At 46.7% G+C, this 20846-nt stretch overlaps 1 protein-coding gene across 1 annotated transcript in view; it reads right to left on the bottom strand.

Annotated features, from left to right (window-relative positions):
* Positions 1-9759: 9759 nt before the first annotated feature.
* The window catches only part of LOC124623128 (speckle-type POZ protein-like), a 44488-nt gene continuing 33401 nt past the window's right edge, over positions 9760-20846 (bottom strand). Inside the window, exon 3 of the mRNA XM_047148922.1 lies at positions 9760-10318. Within this exon, the coding sequence (XP_047004878.1) occupies positions 9883-10318 (436 nt within the window). The 3' untranslated portion in view covers positions 9760-9882. The remainder of the gene's footprint in view (positions 10319-20846) is intronic.

Raw genomic sequence — 20846 nt, forward strand, 5'->3', positions numbered from 1 at the left:
TCTTAAGAGTAGTTTCCAGATTTGAAGATAAAAAGATTTTTTCGCAAATGAGCCAAATTATGAGAATTCCATAACTGTATTGTGTAAAGCAAGAAGGGAAATTATTGAGACTAACCATGACGCTGCAGAGTGAAAATCTCATTCTGGAAACATCCCCCAGGCTGTGGCTAAGCCATGTCTCCGTTGTATCCTTTCTTTCAGGAGTGCTAGTTCTGCAAGGTTCGCAGGAGAGCTTCTGTAAAGTTTGGAAGGTAGGAGACGAGATACTGGCAGAAGTTAAGCTGTGAGGACCGGGTGTGAGTCGTACTTCGGTAGCTCAGATGGTAGAGGAATTGCCCGCGAAAGGCAAAGGTCCCGAGTTCGAGTCTCGGTCGGGCACACAGTTTTAATCTGCCAGGAAGTTTCAGGGTGAAAACATTTTGAAATTTACTTACGGTATCTCTTTTTTGAAAACTGACGATAGGTCTGTTCCTCATGAAAGAATCCTGATGTTCGGTTGGGAAGAAGCAAAGAAAATACCGCGTGAAAATGGAACAGTTCTTACGGACGAGATATTGCAGAGTTGTTCGAAACGGTTCAAACATATGCACACCAGCACACTTTACATCAGAAGCACAGAAAAAGTGAGGTAGGTATTACCTCTTCTTTGCTTTGCTACCACAGAAAAGTTAAAAGACACATTAAACGCTTCCCAGTCCGCTGTTAGCAGCGGTGGGGCAAGGTGGTCGTGCCTGTGTCCCCCAGTTAGCGCACCGCGCGCGCGAGTGTGTACTGTTTACCTTTCGCTGCGGCGAGTATCACGCGTCCGTGGCTCGGTAGTGCCATGGCGCACTCGTATCGCAAGTCCACAATTAAGATCACATTTCAAGCGACTACGCAAGACCTCGAGCACTTGACATTGAAAGTTTCATCCGGAAAGAACTTCATATTGCACCTCAAGACATCATTGGGATCCACTTTTCTATAACACAAAGTGTCGTCTACATAAAACTGATCAATGAAAAGGCGTGCACTGATGTTGTGTGCCGACACGCTCATGGACTTAAATTTAAGCATTCTGATGGTCACATAGGAACTGTCACGATCGACCACGCTGGATTAGGCCTTCGCACTCTGAGGGTCTTCGAGCTGCCATTCGAAGTCCCGCCGGATGTTGTGATGACAGCTTTCAAACCCTACGGCAACGTGCTAAGCCACTTGGCTGAAAAATGGGAAACGTTTGAGACGTACCCCGTCTTAATGGAGTGCGACAAATTAAGATTGAACTGACGAAACATGTGCCATCCTATTTAGTAATTGGCGGCTGCAGAGCCATTGTCATGTACGACGGACAACCGCGTACTTGCGCCGGCTGTGGCAAGGAAGGACATGTCCGATCGGCCTGCATTCAACGCCGACTGACTCAGACACCGGTTGGTGAAGTTACATCCCCGGCGACGCCTACTTCACTCCCCACCACGTATGCAGCGGCTGCAACCGCAACAGCTCCTGCCCAGGATCGCAACACCTTATTGCAGTCAGTGGTCGATGAGAGTGTGGCGGACAGCATATCCCCCTCTACGACGTCATCGGCAGACTTGCCTCAAGACAGTGATCAATTGTGCCACCAAAACGAGCCTAACGAGAAGATGGAAGTAGAAACGGAAGTTGTCCCGACCTCTGCCTTCCTACAAATGGAGACCGCATCAGATGATTGTCGCGCGCACTCTGACACAGAACAACATGTCCGAAAACAACGGTCCTCTCGAAAACGCAAGAAACGGCGCCATACGCCATCCGGTGATTGCCTGCTTCGGATGTGTGACCCGGACGAACATCTGGCGTCGGACGACACTCAGGACTACCACCACAACTCACCCTTCCCATCACGATGCTACGCCTGATACGATTTCTGAGCCTCGGTCTGACAACATCACTTCTGCTACCAAACATGCGCGCAAGCGCTCTACTGACAGCACTAATCAACAGTTACCAATTGCTGCATCTGATTCTTGGGCGGATGATGTCGAGGAGGAGCCACAGCACCAGGAGGACGCCGAAGGCAGAGATGCTCCCTCGGCTGTACCCAGCATCAACGAACCACAGTGATTACGGCTGTATCGTCAGCCTCTGTGGTGCCGCCCTGCCGCCCACACCTGGCCTCTTACACAACCCAGTTGCCGACCTGGCTGACCAGACATACCGTCTAGCGACGATTAACATCAACAACATACGTGCCCGACATAAACTAGCGATGCTACAGGATCTACTCAACGCAGCAGACATCGACATTGCGCTCCTTCAAGAGGTGTATGTTGCAGACTTCAAGGAACCCTATGGCTACAAGACTTGGGTCTCACGTGCATCTGCCAATGGCAGTGGTGTGGCGATCCTCCTCCGCAAAAGTATATCCGCAGAAGACGTCGAGTATCTCCCTGACGCCAGAGGCATAGCTCTTACTATACAAGGAGTCAAATTTATTAACATCTATGCACCATCAGGATCTGGTCGGCGTCGCGAACGATCCACCTTTTTCGCTCATACAATCACGCCCCTCTTTATGGGCCGTCAGGACGCCTTGATAATCGGAGGGGACTTTAACTGTAGCCAAGCACCTAAGGATCAGTTACCACATCATTCTCCCTACGCAGAACTAATGACAATTATAAATAATCTTCAATTGGTGGACTCGTGGGAACATGTTTGTGGCTATCGGCCCGGATTTACTCACTCCACCAGCCATTCCTCCAGCCGCATCGACCGGATTTACATCTCGCGCTCCATAGCTGTGGGGACAAGAGCTGCCGAAGTTTGGCCCACAGCTTTTTCTGACCACGAAGCCTACATCAGCGGTATTACCCTCGGCCGTTAGAAATCCGCATCGACCGGATTTACATCTCGCGCTCCATAGCTGTGGGGACAAGAGCTGCCGAAGTTTGGCCCACAGCTTTTTCTGACCACGAAGCCTACATCAGCGATATTACCCTCGGCCGTTAGAAGGTATGGCACAGCCGTGGTCCTTGTAAGTTGAACGTCGCCCACCTAGCTTCTCAGGAATGCCGCCGCCTTATACAGAACACGTGGGACTCTTGTAGCCGCCGGCGTGGCACCTACTGGTCTACACTGTCGTGGTGGTTACTCTGCGCCAAAACAGCCCTCCGGAAGACCTTGATAGGCTACGGCCGAGATGTTGCAGCATGGAAGAGACATACCATGGACTTTTACTGCAGCTTCTTAAGGGAATGTACAACACTGCCGTAGTCACCTGCACGGCAGGTGACAGCGAACCGTGCCAAGGCACAGATCATCAGATTAACACGTTACCACCTTGAGGGTGTGATCGTCAGAGCGCGCACTCAAGACAGAGTGGCCCAGGAGGAACCGTCCATGTACCACGTCATTGCAGAACGACGGCGCCGACGCAGGACACTGATCCAAGCTATCACGACGGAAGACGGACGACGCCTTGATCCCCAACGCGACATAGGGAACGCCCTTCACGCTCACTACACTAGGCTGTACTCGGAACATCGACATCCCCTGGAGGTGATCGCCGAAGTCTCTCAACTCACTTATGGCACGATTTCTCCGACAGCGGCAGCGAATTTGACTGCAGATGTAACAGAAAACGAAATCATTGAAGTAATACAGGCTGGAGCTGGTCATAAGTCCCCGGGACCTCATGGCCTTCTTTTGGAATTTTACCGGACATATCAACAATTGTTGGCACCAGCATGGACTGATATTTGCCGCGATCTTATGTCTCCCACGACGCAGATCCCTGGGGCCTTCCTAGAAGGACTGATTGTGCCCATACACAAACCACAAGGCGGATCCAGGTTCTGTGACTATCGGACCTTGACCTTACTCAACAGTGACTTGAAGATTTTCACCCGGCTTCTGGCGGCACGCCTAAAGCGATCAGTACGATGTGTTGTGTCGCAGGACCAGGCATCGTTAGGTGGTGACCATAATATTCGCACTGCATTTTGCCGATATAAAGAGAAGATCGGGCTAGCCAAAGCTCGCCAACTGCCAGGAGTTTTGGCCTCACTCGACTTTAGGCAGGCCTTTGACAGAGTCGACCACACATTTTTGATGGAGGTACTGCGACACATGGGGTATCCGGACGTAATAGTTAATGTACTGATGCGTCTCCTACGCGGCGCGACGTCCAAGGTGTTATATAATGGCCGTCTCACGCCGCAGATACAGATCCAGCGATCGGTGCGACAAGGCTGCCCTCTTTCGGCGATATTGTACGCCCTCGTCTTGGAACCACTCCTCTGCGGCCTCCGACAACGCCTGACTGGGATGTCCCTTGGTGGACACACTTTTTGCTGCACTGCCTATGCGGATGATCTGGTACTCCTTCTTCGCAATAATGACGATGTTCGTGCAGCACTGGCGTGGGTGGCGACCTACGGCGCGGCATCGGGGAGCAATCTCAATCTCCACAAATCACACGCCCTGTCTATAATCAGAGACCTACCCGACGAGAGCGTCGCACCACTACGAATCAGTGACACAATCCGCTGTCTTGGCATTGATTTCACATCTGACATGAAGCGTTCAACAGCCCTTAACTACAGGCGTTTATTGTATCAGGTGAGAGCAGGAATAAGTGACCACCGTCTGAGACGTCTAGACCTCCTGCAACGGACGCGATATGCTAACGTCTATTTGGCGTCACGTATCCCCCATTTTGCACAGATACTCCCGATACCACCTACCCTGGCTCACCGCATATTGGCGGTTTTGGGATCCTTTGTTAATACTGGCATGTTATTTAAGATTCGTTACGAGTCCCTAACCCTCCCGAGGAGCAGAGGGGGTTTAGGCCTTTGTCATGTTCAGAACAGAACGAAGGCCCTGTTCGTCAACTGTCACCTGCAACTGCGGCGACGAAGTCCGACGTGCCTCACAAGTCTCTTACTGGAAGCCTTACGACCAATCTCACTCGCACCCCCTGTGATGATATGGGACATCCCAGCACCTTTCTTCTACATTAGCCAATTCTTCCTTGAATTAAGCTACATCCGCACCGCACTACTACCCACACGCTTGATGATGACGAGGGCGATATATGCTGCCATGCAAATGAACAGGACGCCGAATGTGATTGAAAGCAAACACCCCACTACAAAATGGCGCGCTGTGTGGCAGGCAGTGAATACCACCACCCTTGACACTGACGAGCAATCTGCATGGTACGTAATGGTTAATGGGAAACAGTTGTGCCTGTCCCGCCTACATCACATCCACCTCACTGAGTCACCCTTGTGTGCCACATGCCAAGTGATTGACACGGATGAACATCGTTTCGAATGCGGGTCGGCAAAGGACTTTTGGTATTTGGTGCGTCAGATATTGGCTTTTCTCACACGCACGACTCCCGACAGGACAACAACCCGATCACTTCTTTTCCCCGACAAGATTTATTTCCCAAGAGCAAAAACGAACTCTGTGACGTGGATCAGCGGCCACGCTGTTCACTACCTATTCGGTAATGGCGTAAAGACAGTACCCGATTTTTGGTATTACCTCAACGAACGACATTGTGCGGTCGTCAAGAACCCTAAATACAGGCAATATCTTTCTAATTTTCTTTGGAGCCAAATTCCACAATCTGCCTCTCAGCTGGATTATCGATGACATGAGAAGATAACCATAGCACCTCTTCCCAGTTCCTTTTTTTATGAGATTGAACAAACAACGGAAACAACACAGCAACAAGACGACAGTCATCGAAAAATTCGCAGCGGGATTTAGTATGGAGCATCCTTTGTCGTAACGGGACGACTTCCTATTATTCTGTTTAGGTAGCCGAAGAGGAACGGCCTTCCTTTTATCCATTTGTATAAAAATAAAATAAAATAAAAATAAGCAGACAAACAAACCTCCCAAGATCCTTTTTCCTTTTTTTCATTTTTGTTAAAAAAGTGGCTACTTGTTTCAAGTACGCATTTTGTGATTTTATTAGTGTAGGTTTTGTTTTTATCCAAAAAAAAAAGAAAGGAAAGAAAAGAGAGAAAAAAAGAAGAAAAAAGAATTAAAAAACATAAATAAAAACAGAAAAAGATGGTAGAACACTTGCCTGCGAAAGGCAAAGGTCCCCAGTTCGAGTCTCGGTCGGGCACACAGTTTTAATCTGCCAGGAAGTTTCAGGGTGAAAATATTTGGAAATTTACTTACGGTATCACTTCTTTGGAAACTGACGATAGGTCTGTTCCTCATGAAAGAATCCTGATGTTCAGTTGGGAAGAAGCAAAGAAAATACCGCGTGAAAATGGAACAGTTCCTACGGACGAAATATTGCAGAGTTGTTCGAAACGGTTCAAACAAATGCACACCAGCATACTTTACATCAGAAGCACAGAAAAAGTGAGGTAGGTATTACCTCTTCTTTGCTTTGATACCAGAGAAACGTCAAAAGACACATTAAAGACCTCTTTCTCGATTGAAAAATAAGATGCATTTAACGTCACCAAAAACTGCGGTGCTACACTTTGAAATTGCTACAATGAAAGCTATGAAAACTGTATTCCGAGAAACATCCCTTTTGAATTGTAATTTTCACTGCAACGATTACCTGTGCAGGAAAATGCAAGAACTGCGATTAACAGAGTTATGCAGGGATACCGGAAATTCCGACTGTTCTGCCGCAGTGTCACATCTCCTACCAAAAAGAGTTGATGAAGTCGAATTTAAACGTGGAATGTTTTTAACCAATAGCAAAAGACCATGAATGCTGTCGAAGGCTGGCACAGGAAATTAAACTCCTCAGTAAATCAATAGATTAGAACGTATATTTTCTCAGAAGTAAACAGAAGAAGGAAGGAGTACGAGTTATATTTGAAATTAAAAATCATTCCATTGGCCAACCACTTCATAAAAGGACGGAGAAATGTTCAAATGTGTGTGAATTCGTAAGCGACCAAACTGCTGAGGTCATCGGTCCCTAGACTTACACACTACTTAAACTAACTTAATGCTAAGAACAACACACCTACCCATGCCCGAGGGAGGACTCCAACCTCCGGCGGGAGGAGCCGCGCAATCCGTGACATGGCGCCTCAAAGCGTGCGGCTACTCCGTGCGGCTAAAAGAAGAAAGAGTGGCTGCAGAAAAATACGAAAACGCCATAAACACATCACCATGCCTAATACGGTGTAGGAAAATCGTTGGAATTCGAAACAGCTTTCAGTAGTCTCGGAATGGAGAAATACGTCTCTTATTTGGTTCTTAGTGGAATCTAATAGCACCCTTACAGCAAAATAGTGACAAGTTCAGGCAAAAATTATGGAGGCAGATAACAGTCATGCACCTGTCACTTCGAAATAGACAGCAAAATCTCAATAAATTGAGAATGATCGTGGTGGCCAGAGGACATTGGGAGAATTCATTCTCGTGCTCACATAATCAGTCCTGGATGACGTGAGTTGTGTGAACACAGGATCACCAATTTGCAACAGGCAAGAGACGGATACGATCAGGCAAAGTGGTCATAGTAATGCGATCTCTTAAAGTAGTCATGGGGCCTATGAAATACCACGAATATTCGTGCCCAAATGAAGACTGAACCAAGTAACATCTTGCCAGTGGTGGTTTCAACAAACACGGAGAGACCTCCAGTTTCTCTGTTCGATTATTGCTCTCTGACGAGTGAACCTTCGGAAACCACGGTGCGACTAATAGACACAACATTCACTACTGGGAAGTGGAAAGTCGACAACAGTTACACGAAGATGAATATCAGGGCCCGTGGAATTTGAATGGTTGATGAGAAACTGATTTGTCGATTCTTTATCGATGACACCTTAAACGATTATGAATATCGAACGTTCTGTGAGGACGATGTTCCAGTGCTACTGGCGGACATTCCTTTGGACTTGTGACAACCAGTATACTTTCAGCATCATGGTTATCCGGCATATTACTCTGTCATAGCACGGAAAGTATTAGATCGTACGTACAACTGACCAGCAAAACCGCCAGGTCTTCCTTTCTTAACTTTCGTTTCTGGCTTTGCTTGAAGAATGAAGTTTATAATGAAGTGTTAACAACACGCGGTAACATGATTAAGCATATCACCAATGTATGTCAACTGATTACGTAGGAAACACTTCTCAGCTGCGTCGATTATTCAATGCGCCCACAATAAAGTGCTTCGAAGTGGGCGGATACATTTTTGAGCGCGTACTATTAAATAATTCTTATAAACAAATGCCCCATTGGTGAGAGGGCACATCTCTACCATACTTTTTTCGCGATTACTGAATACATATGGATTTCTTTTTCTGATCCAGAGCAATTTTCTCTAGATAAAGCCGTTTTGGAACTCAATTGAGTTATTTGCCGATTGCAGCGACACCTACCGTGCAAATGACGAAAGTCACACACACAGTTTAATAGTACCCAAAACTAAGCAGCTCTGTGTGTCATTGCAACCTGTTTAACATGTCATCACTCCATAGGATATTGCCTGGACACCTGTCACCTACTTCAATCTGGCTCGGAACCGAACAGCAAATTCAGAACATTGCTGCGGTTCATGAGGTTGCAGATGCTGCACCGTCTGGACCCTGTACCTGTACGAATGTGAGCTAGAGCGCAAAACGTTCTGTAGAGTTGACAATGTGATGGATGGTTGTCGAAACACTGTACGAGCGGTAGCATTAGCCTGGGTCTGTGATGAATGGTAAGTTACAGCAACAGCAGCCTCGTCACTAACTTCCTCTGAGATACGACGCTTTCCTATTCCATGCACCACACCAAGCTCACCTGTGTTTTTGAATTTCATTATCTTCTTTCAGCCATTTAATAACATCGCTCCTCTCCTCATCTGTTTCAATTAGTGTTACTCTCTCAATGCAGCACTGTTATTGCTCCCATTCACATAAAATAGTTTCAGTAACAGCACACAGTCCGTCCTCTCGATAGCCACACCGTTCTATCACCTTAAGGGTTGTCAAATGACGTCTTGTATATCATACTGTCATAGTGTACAGCGCCAGATTTTCTCCTGTGGCCACAAATGAAACTTGTTTTCCGGCGTAAATCGGTTCCGCGTCAACACATTACCATAACAGCCGTATAATAATTACAGCCCGCACTCGACTTTTGTAGAGCTGCACTTCAACTGTAAACCTTGGGACCAGTGCAGATGACACCTACAGTGTGGTGTAAATATGGCTACCAGTGTAATTAGACTGGTGCACATCTATACTGCAGACAAAGTAAATTCAGCATGAGCTCAAAGCATAATACGTTTCGAACCATTTGTCTTACATAGTAATCTTCTGGGGACAGCTACAGTTTACATTCTGTTAGCATTGCATTATACACGCTCTTACTAAGCAGATTTCAGTAATTAAGTAATGCAGGAGATCGTTTGAAACAACTTACAGGAAATCAGCCAGGTGTCCTACTTGAAACAACCGTTATTTCTCCATTTGCGCCTTGAAAATAACTGGGTTTTCACCAATTGACGCGTCGGCGGTTGTCTAAAATGTCACCTGGTTTCATTATCATCTTAGATGTTTGTATATTTTGCACACTGGAAGAAATTCAAGTTTCAGACAGGACTGGTGTCTATCGGTAATAAAATGAGTGTTTTTTAATTGTTGAGTTTTGCAAAGATCCCTCAAAAAACCTTTTATTTTAGTCGGTTTCCTCAAATGAAAAGTTATTTACATTTGTTTATGGATATCTCCTATTTTCATACTAGTTGAGGTGTTGCTAGAGCATTTGTATGGACCATATAATGATGGGTAGAAATGAAATTTTTTCTATTCTTTAATTTAAAAATAATGAAAACTCATGTAGTGAAGCATCATTTGTTTTATATCATAGATATTCATTGAACTGTTAGTTATATGATGGCATCCATACTCCTGGTTGTCAGTTGAGGTAGGTTCTCCCATCTTCATCCCTAGCTTCCGTGTCGGCTCCAGCCTCCACCAGAATCGCTGCCGTCTCTTCGTACCCATGCCACGCAGCAAACTGCAACGGTGTTCTCTCGTAACAATTCCTTGCGTTGACGTCAGCGGAACACGCTACCAGCAGCCGCACAATAGGTGAATGGCCACCGATTGCAGCGAAGTGCAGGGGCGTCTCCATGCTGCTGTTCCTGGCGTCAACCTCTGCGCCTCGCTCCACCAGACTCCTCACTACCTCCACGTATCCCATCTCTGCAAAGAAGTGCAGGGCGGTCATCCCATCACTATCCCTCGTCCTCACATCCGCCCCTGCCGCGGTGAGTTCCAGCAGCTCCTCTACATCCCCCTCCTCAGACGCCTCGATCAGTCTCCTGGTTTCCTCCTCTCCTAAACCGCTCCTGTGCGAAACATAAAAGAGTCTTCCAAAAATGGCTCTGAGCACTGTGGGACTTAACTTCTGAGGTCATCAGTTCCCAAGAACTTAGAACTACTTAAACCTAACTAACCTAAGGACATCAAACACTTTCATAACCGAAGCAGGATTCAAACCTGCGACCGTAGCGGTCGTGCGGTTCCAGACTGAAGCGATTAGAACCGCTCGGCCACAACGGCCGGCAAAAGAGTCTTACACTCTACACTACCACACACACACACACACACACACACACACACACAGTTATTTTTTCCACTCTGTACAGAGAGGATACGTAACAAAAAAAAGCCTATTGAGCTTACGTCCGGTAATGCATGGTTTCCATGCTAGAGACTATTTAATCGCACTGTTACAGAGACTGCGATCGAATACGTGCTGTACCATGCAGCCATAGTTCCAGTACGCCCCATCTGCTGGTAACGTTCCTCATAGTCACGCCCTAGCACCCTCTCTCGCCACAGACACTGATAATCTTGTGTCCGATTCACCTCTCTTGTTGACTCACCTTGTAGTGGATGTGATACAGCGTCGTACACAATGATTCCGTATTCGAATTGAGAGATTGCTGAAGTGGTGTTTACCTACGCAAAGGCAAATGACAATGGGCTGTGGGAAGCATTGTTGTATGAGGAGACCTATCCCCACTGACAACAGCCACAGCATTTAGTGTTTGCAATCGTGTTTCGCCCTTTTTCTGAGGGAGTGTCGTTCCAGGAAGCAAGAAGTCTTAAAAGGCACCAGACGTCGAAGAAAATGACTAAGCAGTGGACCCGCCCGACGTCCGTGTGGAACATTCTCCATGCCAACTGTTACCCACCACGTCACTTACAGTGTGTGCAGCGCTCACTAGCGACAGACTTTTCACATCTGTATCACTTTGGTCACTGGTTTCTTCACTAGGCTCCCCATGATTCCGGGATGTCATCCATCCTATTCACAGATGAGGCCACCTTTACACCGAGTGGTATCTTCAACTTTCGTAACAGTCATCTGCGGGATTGTATGCCGAATCCCAACTGTATGGTGGCAGAATCATCAGCACGGGTGCAGCTGGAACCTCTTTATAGTGGGACCAGTCTTCCTTCTACGTCACCTAACGGGCCGGAAATCTCAGACTTTCTTGCAGGTGACCTTGCCTCCTCTGCTGGAAGAGGAGCTATTGATGATTCGAAGGGTTATGTGACCCCTACATGACAGTACTCTAACCCACTTCACCTTTAAAATCCGGACGCTTCTCAGTTGTGTCTTCACTGGTTGATGGATCGGACGAGGGCGATCCAGTAGCATGACCTGCTTGTTCACAGGACCTCAACCCGAGCGATTTCTGGTTATGGGACCATCTCAAAGGTGTTGTGTATGCAGAGTCCATTCCTGATGAGGAGACAGTGTAGCGGCGTATTCATGCTGTCTTTGACACTGTTTGGAAACAGCCTGGCTCATGTGATCGTGTGAGACAACATGCTACTTGTAGAATGAAGGCTTTCACGACCGGGGGACATGGCTGTTGATATACTTTCCGGGATGCGAGGTCGTGGTCGAAGAACTTTTCTGCTCCTTACGTTTCGTCCAGAACTGCGCTGGACTTCCTCAGAGGCGCTGTCCGCTGAGTCTTGCCGAATGATTGGTTGGGTGTCTGAGAGCGACTTATATATTGTGAGAAAGGGGGGCGTGGTTCAGGTGACACGTGATGATCAGTGATAATCCTTAGCAAAGATAAGGTTGACTATCGATTACCACCTTGTCAAAGATAAAAATTGTTACCAATTTTGTAGAGCCACTGATAATCCTTAGCAAAGATAAGGTTGACTATCGATTACCACCTTGTCCAAGATAAAAATTGTTAGCATTTTTGTAGAGCCACTGTCCATATATCGCTGAGTTTCATAGCCTCCTCTTTCCTATTAAAATTATCGTGATGTTTATAAATTTCGATAGCTTCTCTATATAGCCGTGGATATTAATTTAATGTGGTAGATAAAACTTCGGTATCCGAAAACTTCACTTGGTGGTTACCTGGTTGAAGAGCATGTTCCGCTACAACTGACTTTTCTATTTTTCCAAGTCGATAAAGACTTTTATGCTCTTTCAGTCGCGTGTTTACATTTCTTTTGGTAGTACCAATGTAATCTTTACCACAGGTACATGGAATTTTATACACACCACATGTCGACAGGTTAGGGCGTTTATCCTTCACAGATCGTAGTACTTGACTTCTTTTCTTTGTTGGTTAAAAGATCGGTTTTACGTCATGTTTTCGTAAAATCTTACCGATCCGATCTGTCACTTTTTTAATAAAAGGGAGAACTACTGTAAAGAGATAGAGATAAATAGAATTTTGCGTCCAAGGAACAGAAACCCAAAAGATAAGAATGAACCACAACGACAGAAAAATACAGTAGTTCTCCCTTTTATTAAAAAAGTGAGAGATCGGATCGGTAAGATTTTACGAAAACGTGACATAAAACCAATCTTTAAACCAACAAAGAAATTAAGTCAAGTACTACGATCTGTGAAGGATAAACGCACTCCCCTGTCGATATGTGGTGTGTATAAAATTTCCGTGTACCTGTGGTAAAGTTTACATTGGTACTACCAAAAGAAGCGTAAACACGTGACTGAAAGAGCATAAAAGTCTTTGTCGACTTGGAAAAATAGAAAAGTCAGCTGTAGCGGAACATGCTCTTCAACCAGGCAACCACCAAGTGAAGTTTTCGGATACCGAAGTTTTATCTACAACGTTAAATTACTATCCACGGCTATATAGAGAAGCTATCGAAATTTATAAACATCACGATAATTTTAATAGGAAAGAGGAGGCTATGAAACTTAGCGATATATGGACAGTGGCTCTACAAAAAGATGGTTCAAATGGCTCTGAGCACTATGGGACTTAACATCTATGGTCATCAGTCCCCTAGAACTTAGAACTACCTAAACCTAACTAACTTAAGGACATCACACAACACCCAGCCATCACGAGGCAGAGAAAATCCCTGACCCCGCCGGGAATCGAACCCTGGAACCAGGGCGCGGGAAGCGAGAACGCTACCGCACGACCACGAGCTGCGGGCAGTGGCTCTACAAAATTGCTAACAATTTTTATCTTGGACAAGGTGGTAATCGATAGTCAACCTTATCTCTGCTATGGATTATCAGTGGCTCTACAAAATTGCTAACAACTTTAATCTTTGACAAGGTGGTAATCGATAGTCAACCTTATCTTTGCTATGGATTATCACTGCTCATCACGTGTCACCTGAACCACGCCCCCTTTCTCACAATATATAAGTCGCTCTCAGACACCCGACCAGTCAGTCGGCAAGACTCAGCGGAGCAGCGCCTCTGAGGAGGTCCAGCGAATTTCTGGACGAAACGTAATGAGCAGAAAAGTTCTTCGACCACAACCTCACATCCCGGAAAGTATATCAACAGCCACAACATGCTACGGCGCGTACACACATGGAAACTGTTTTCAACAAATATTTTAACTGTGGTTGCATGGTACAGCGCCAATTAGGCTGTAGTCTCCGTAACAGAGTACATTTGAATAAAATAACCATAAATTTTCGGACGTAAGTTCATTATGCAATTTTTTGTTCCGTATCTTCTCATAAATGAATCCCTGGAGTTTGTACACAGTGGAAGAATCACCCAGCTTATAGGACTTATTGATTGAGATATTGAAGCAAGTATGATTTTTTACATATGATACACTTTTTAACAGTAACCGAAAACAGATGAAAATACGAGTACGTGATATACAGTTTGTTAACGCTGTGGCTCAATCTCTACACCAAAAAATACGAGAAACGTACTAAAATTGGAAAGCAATGTGGCCAGAGTCAGCTACTGGAGTGTAAAAATCGCCAAGCAAAACTCTTGTGAGAAGCTCTCGGATAACTGTGTGTATAAACACTAATCGTAATTATCTTTACATGGAATACACTTCAAGTGAATTAATGGTTGGTTGGTTGGTTTGTTTGTTTAAAAGGGGGGAAACGGACCAAACTACTTGATCATCGGTCCTTGTTCCAATTGTAACAATTCCTCAAGGGAAAGAATAAAGAATCCTCAAAATTACAGACCAATATCCTTAACATCGGTTTGTTGCAGGAGTCTAACATATTCTCAGTTCGAATATAATTAATTTCGTTGAGACAGAGAAGTTGCTGTCCATGCATCAGCACGGCTTTAGAAAGCATCGCTCCTGCGAAACGCAACTCGCCCTTTTTTCACATGATATCATGTGCATGGATGAATGGTATCAGACTGATGCCATATTCCTTGACTTCCGGAAAGCGTTTGACTCGGTGCCCACTGCAGACTCCTAACTAAGGTACGAGCATATGGGATTGGTTCCCAAGCATGTGAGTGGCTCGAAAACATCTTAAGCAATAGAACCCAGTACGTTGTCCTCGATGGTGAGTGTTCATCAGAGGTGAGGGTACAATCTGGAGTGCCCCAGGGAAGTGTGGTAGGTCAGCTGTTGTTTTCTATCTACATAAGTGATCTTTTGGATAGGGTGGATAGCAATGTGCAGCTGTTTGCTAACGATGCTATGGTGTACGGTAACGTGCCGTCGTTGAGTGACTGTAGGAGGATACAAGATGACTTTGACAGGATTTGTGATTGGTATGAAGAATGGCAGCTAATTCTAAATGTAGATAAAAGTAAATTAATGCAGATGAAGAGGAAAAAGAATCCTGTAATGTTTGAATACTCCATTAGTAGTGTAGCGCTTGACAGTCACGTCGATTACATATTTCGGCATAACATTGCAGAGCGATATGAAGTGGGACAAGCACGTAATGGCAGTTGTAGGGAAGGTGGATAATCGTCTTCGGTTCATTGGTAGAATTTTGGGAAGATGTGGTTCATCTGTAAAGGAGATCGCTTATAAAACACTAATGCAACCTATTCTTGAGTACTGCTCTAGCGTTTGGGATCCCTATCAAGCCGGATTGAGGGAGACATAGAAGCAATTCAGAGGCAGACTGCTAGACTTGTTACTGGTAGGTTTGGTCATCACGCGAGGCTTACGGAAATGCTTCAGGAACTTGAGTGAGAGTCTCTAGAGGAAAGGAGGCGTTCTTTTCTTGAATCGCTACTGAGGAAATTTAGAGAACCAGCATTAGCGGCTGACTGCTGTACAATTTTTCTGCCGACAACTTACATTTCGCGGAGAGACCACAAAGATAAGATAAGAGAGATAAGAGCTCGTACAGAGGCATATAGACAGTCATTTTTCCCTCGTTCTGTTTGGGAGTGGAACAGGGAGAGAAGATGCTAGTTGTGGTACGAGGTACCCTCCACCACGCACCGTATGGTGGACTGCGGAGTATGTATGTAGACGTAAAACAAACAGGACACACAGCACAATACCGAGAAGAAGGAAAAACCACAAGGACGACAGGAGACCAACTAACACTACAAGGAACAAAATAGGCCAAGTAAAACAAAGAGACGCAAGAAACTGGTAGAAGAGAGTAAAACGGGAGAGCAGATTACCGTGGCTGGCTGCCCACGAAAATAAAAGGATAAGCCAGTCACTCTGCAACACATTAAAACCTCCACCATAAAAGCACAAGGGTGGAGGGCACTGAGGGACAAAGGGCCTACACTGAAACTTATATCAAGTGATAAAACCCACCCTCACGTATAAAATTTAAAACCAGATCAGCAAATGAGTCGTTGTCTGCTAAACTAGGACAGTAAAAAAGAATATGGGCCACTGTCAACTGCGCACCCCACCGACACGGAGGTGGGTCTTCACGGTGCAAAAGGTTGGCATATAGCCATATGTCGCCCAAGCATGGCCAATGCAGAGTCATCAGAGAGCCACAGAGTACCTGACAGAGGCCTGCATGGAGGACGTTCACACATTCGTAGTCTCCTTAATGGCACACAGTTTGTTGTGCATACTGAGACTATGCCATTCTGCCTCCCAAAGTCGAAAAACTTTGCTGCGTAATAAAGAATGCTGGTCAGTTATTTTAATGCCGCCCTCCATAAGCGGTTTCCATGTAGCCTGTTTGGCCAGCCTGTTAACAAGTTCGTTGCCTGGGATTCAGACGTGACCTGGGGTCCTGACAAACACCACTGAATGCCTGGGCATAGATGCCAGGGCATAGGTGGACTCTTGGACAGACGCTAGAAAAGGATGGCGAGGGTAGCATTGGCCGATTGCTTGTAGGCTGCTCAAGGAGTCAGTACACAGAAGAAACGACTCCCCAGGGCCTAAATGTATGTGCTCAAGAGCACGAGATATAGCCACCAGGTCTACAGTGAAAACACTGCAGCCATCGAGCAAGGAATGGGGTTCAACAAGGCCTCTGAACGTTGGCGAAGCCAACGTGACCATCAGCCATTGAGCCGTCGGTGTAAACCACTCCATAGCCCAGGAAAACGTCAAGAATCGAAAGAAAGTGGCAGCGGAGAGCCGCGGAAGTAACTGGGTCCTTAGGGCCATTTAAAGGTCTTGGTGAAGCTTTGGCCGAGGTTTACACCATGGAGGTGTAGTGAATGGACCTCGAGTAGAAGTGGTAAAGAGAAGGACTCCGGTTGAGATAGAAGCGATCAGACACGATCCACAATCATGAATCCTGACCGGGGCTGCTGATGCGAGAGATGAACCACAGTGGTTGGGAAAACAAAACGGTAATTCGGATGTGCAGGAGAACTACGAATGTGTGCAACGTAACTGGCGATCAGTTGTGCACGCCTAAACTTCAGTGGAGGGACTCTGGCCTCCATCAGGATGCTGGTCGCCATACTCGTCCTAAAAGCTCCTGTCGCTAGTGGAACTCCACAGTGGTGCACTGAGTCGAGTAAATGCAACGCTGAGGGCGCCACCGAACCATAAACCAGACTCCCATCGTCATGTCGGGATTGAACAAGGGCTCTGTAGAGCTTTGGTAACGTAGAGGGATCTGCACCTCAGTTGGCGTTGGTCAGGCAACGGAGGGCGTTGAGGTGCTGATAGCACTTCCACTTAAGCTGACGAAGTTGAGAAAGCCAAGTCAATCAGGCGTCGAAAACCAGTCCTGAGGATCGATACGTTTGCGCTACAGTGAGTGGATCGTCATTAACATAAAGTTCTGGTTCCGGATTAACATTACAACGCTCACAGAAGTGAATGACACACAACTTTGCGGATGAAAATGGGAAGCTGTGGGCTAGAGCCCACGACTGTGCCTTGTGAATGGCTCCCTGCAGGCGTCGCTCAGGTACACCAGTAGTGGAGCATCGGTACGAAATTCAGAAGTCGTCTGCATACAGAGAAGGTGAGACGTACGGCCCCATAACCGCTGCTAGGGCGTTGATGGCCACTAAAAATGCACACTGCATAGAGAGCCCTGATGGACCCCATTCTGCTGGATATGAGGGGAACTATGGGAGGCACCAATTTGGACAAGGAAAGTACGGATCGATAGGAAATTTTGGATAAAAATCTGAAGTGGGCCCCAGAGAACTCACTCATATAACGTGGCAAGGATATGTTGTCGCCAGGTCATGTCTTAAGCTTTTTTTGTAAATCAGAAAAGATGGCAACAAGGTGTTGGTAGACCGACCTCGGCGGAAACTGCCGTGGCATGGAGCCTGTAGGTCAAGTGATTCCAGGACCCAAGAAAACCACCGACACACCATACGTACTAGCACCTTACAAAGAACGTTGGTTAAGGCTGATGGGGCGATAGCTATCCACACCAAGTGGGTTTTTACCTGGTTTGAGCACTGGAATGATTGTGCTCTCCCGCCACTGCGATGGAAAGACGCCATCGCACCTGATCTGGTTGAAGAAGACGAGGACATATCGCTTGTAGTTGAACGAGAGATGTTTAATCATCTGAATGTGGATCCAATCCAGTCCAGAAGCTGTGTCGAGGCAATGTGCAAGGGCGCTGAGGAGCTCCCACTCTCTAAATGGGGCGTTACAGTGTTCACTATGGCTTCTAGTGGACGAGAGGACTTTCCCATCCATCACCCATTTAAGGGCGCGAAATTCTGGGGGTAATTCTCCGCTGCAGAGGCTCGAGCATAGTGCTCAGCGAAGTGCTTGGCAATCCATTTTGCGTCGGTAAGTTACACGGACATCGACGGTAATGCCAGGGATACCTGTTGGGGTCTGCTACCCAAAAACACGTCTGATCTTCAGACTTGGGAAGTTGACGTATGGAACCCAATGGTCGAGACGTACCTCTCCCAACACTCCTGTTTACAAAGCTGGCGAACGTGGACATGGAACCATTTATAAGCCCTTAGGTGCTCGAGATATGTGTGAAGCTTATGTCGCTGTAGAGCCTGCCTACGCTCTTTAATGGCCTCGGCAATTTCTGGCGACCACCAAGGTACTGTCTTTCGCCGGGAGGCACCCTAAGGAGCAAGGGATCGCGTTTCCAGCCGCAGAAACGATCGTTCTAGTGACTTGCTCAACGATCACATCGTTGGTAGCATGTGGAGGAAATTCAATGGAGATAAAAGAGGTGAAAGTTTCTCAGTCTGCCTTTCTTAGAGTCCATGTGCATGACGCCAAGGGAGTGACAGGAAGATGGGGAAATGGTCACTAGAACAAGTCATTATAGACTTTCCAGTGGACTGATGGGAGAAGTCCTGGGCTGCAAAGTAATAAATTAATGGCCAAATAAGTCCCATGAACCACACTAAAATGTGTGGGAGCCCTAGTATTTAGGAGGCAGAGGTCGAGCTGAGACAGTAAACATTCGACCTCTCTATCTTGGCCAGTAAGCATGGTGCCACCCCATAAGGGATTATGGGCATTAAAATCTCCCAAAGGTAGTAGAGGTTTAGGGAGTTGTTGAATCAGTGCAGCGAAGATGTTCAGGGGTAGCACACCATCTTGAGGATGATATACATTACAGACAGTTATTTCCATTGTTGTCCTTATCCTGACAGCCACAGCTTCTAGAGGAGTGTGAAGGGGCACAGGTTCACTACATACTGAGTTCACGACATAGACGCAAACTCCACCTGACCCTCTATTATATTCACTATTGTTTTTGTAATATCCCCTATAGCCGCAAGGGTAGGGATCCCCATTGCCAGGAACCAGGTTTCCTGGAGGGCAGTGAAGAAAGCAAGTGTAAGGTTTAAACAGTTCCTGTAGCTCAGCCAGGTGGTTGAAAAAACAGTGGCAATTCCACTGGAGGATGACGTTATCGTGAGGCAGGGAAGGCATGAAACGCCAAATGAGCCAGTTTACGCCTCAGGGTCACCTGCTGCCACTTAGTACCTGAGCAGTCTTTATCCATTGTATCTGAGAGCCCAGCGAGATCTAGGTCCTCAGTGAATGCCAGAATCTCCACCTCACCTTCAAATGCAGAGCTTTTAAGTAGTGGTGGTGTGGGTGACACCGCCGCAATTTCCTTGTTCTTAGGGGGTCTTGCTTTTTGATTTTTCTCACTGCTCTTTGCGTTTCTCTGACTAGGAGGGCTTCTTTGATTCGGCCTCCAGGACTGAGGAAGATCGTGATGCCCTACAACCAGCTGCTTTTTGGTGCTTCAGCCACTGGTGGGTGTCATCTTTTCCACTAGTAGAAAACTGGGGAGGTAGTGAGCCAAGAGACGCCTTCCTACTGAAAGGAGCTGAAGAAGACTTACGCATCTCTAACTGAGAAGTGGTGACGAACGTCCAAGATGGTTCGGGGGGAGGGGGGGAGGCAGTGCTCCCAAGGTAGGTGGTGTGCGAGCAACAGGGAGGGAAAAGCCCCCCCCCCCACTATCAAGGGGGCAGGAGTAGTCGTATCGCTCTGAGAGCCAACTGGAATTGACTGAACAGATGGGGCTAGAACTGTTCTCATAGTGGCGGTGTAAGATGTCTGAGGTACAGGATGTACATGGTCAAATTTCCTTTTAGCCTCTGTGTAGATCAGTCGGTCCAGGATCTTTTATTCTATGATTTGCCATTCCTTCTGGAGAATCCTGCAGTGTGGTGAGCAAGGGGAACGGTGATCTCTGCAGTTGACACAGATGAGAGGTGGGGCACATGAAGTATTGGGATGTGATGGGCTTCCCCAGTCACAACAATACCCTGGACCATATTTAAGCTCTTATGGTTCGTGATACAACCACAGACACTCCCAGCTTGTCACAGGCGAGTAGTGCCTGTGACTGGGCATAGGAAGCTGTTTTTATCAAGACTGAGCCCGATCGCCTTTTCTACAATCCCTCCACCTCCCCAAACTTGTCCTCTAAATGTTCCACAATAAACAGAGGCTTTGACGACATGAAGGATGCCCCACGAACCCTCGTAGATATGAGGTATTGGAGTAAGAATCGCTGCCATCTTTAGCCTGACACTCCTCCCATGGTGTGGCCAGGGAAGGGGACGATTTGGGGGTCATACGTTTTTGCATTATAATTAGACATTGACCGCTTAGAGACTGCTGGCGTTGCGTCGCCAGCAAGAGATGGAGTAGTACGCTTCATGGCATGTCATCCGCCCTGATGCCACCCAGTCTGACCAGAGGCCCTCCC

Source organism: Schistocerca americana, chromosome 1 (assembly GCF_021461395.2).
Source record: "Schistocerca americana isolate TAMUIC-IGC-003095 chromosome 1, iqSchAmer2.1, whole genome shotgun sequence".
Lineage (NCBI taxonomy): Eukaryota > Metazoa > Arthropoda > Insecta > Orthoptera > Acrididae > Schistocerca > Schistocerca americana.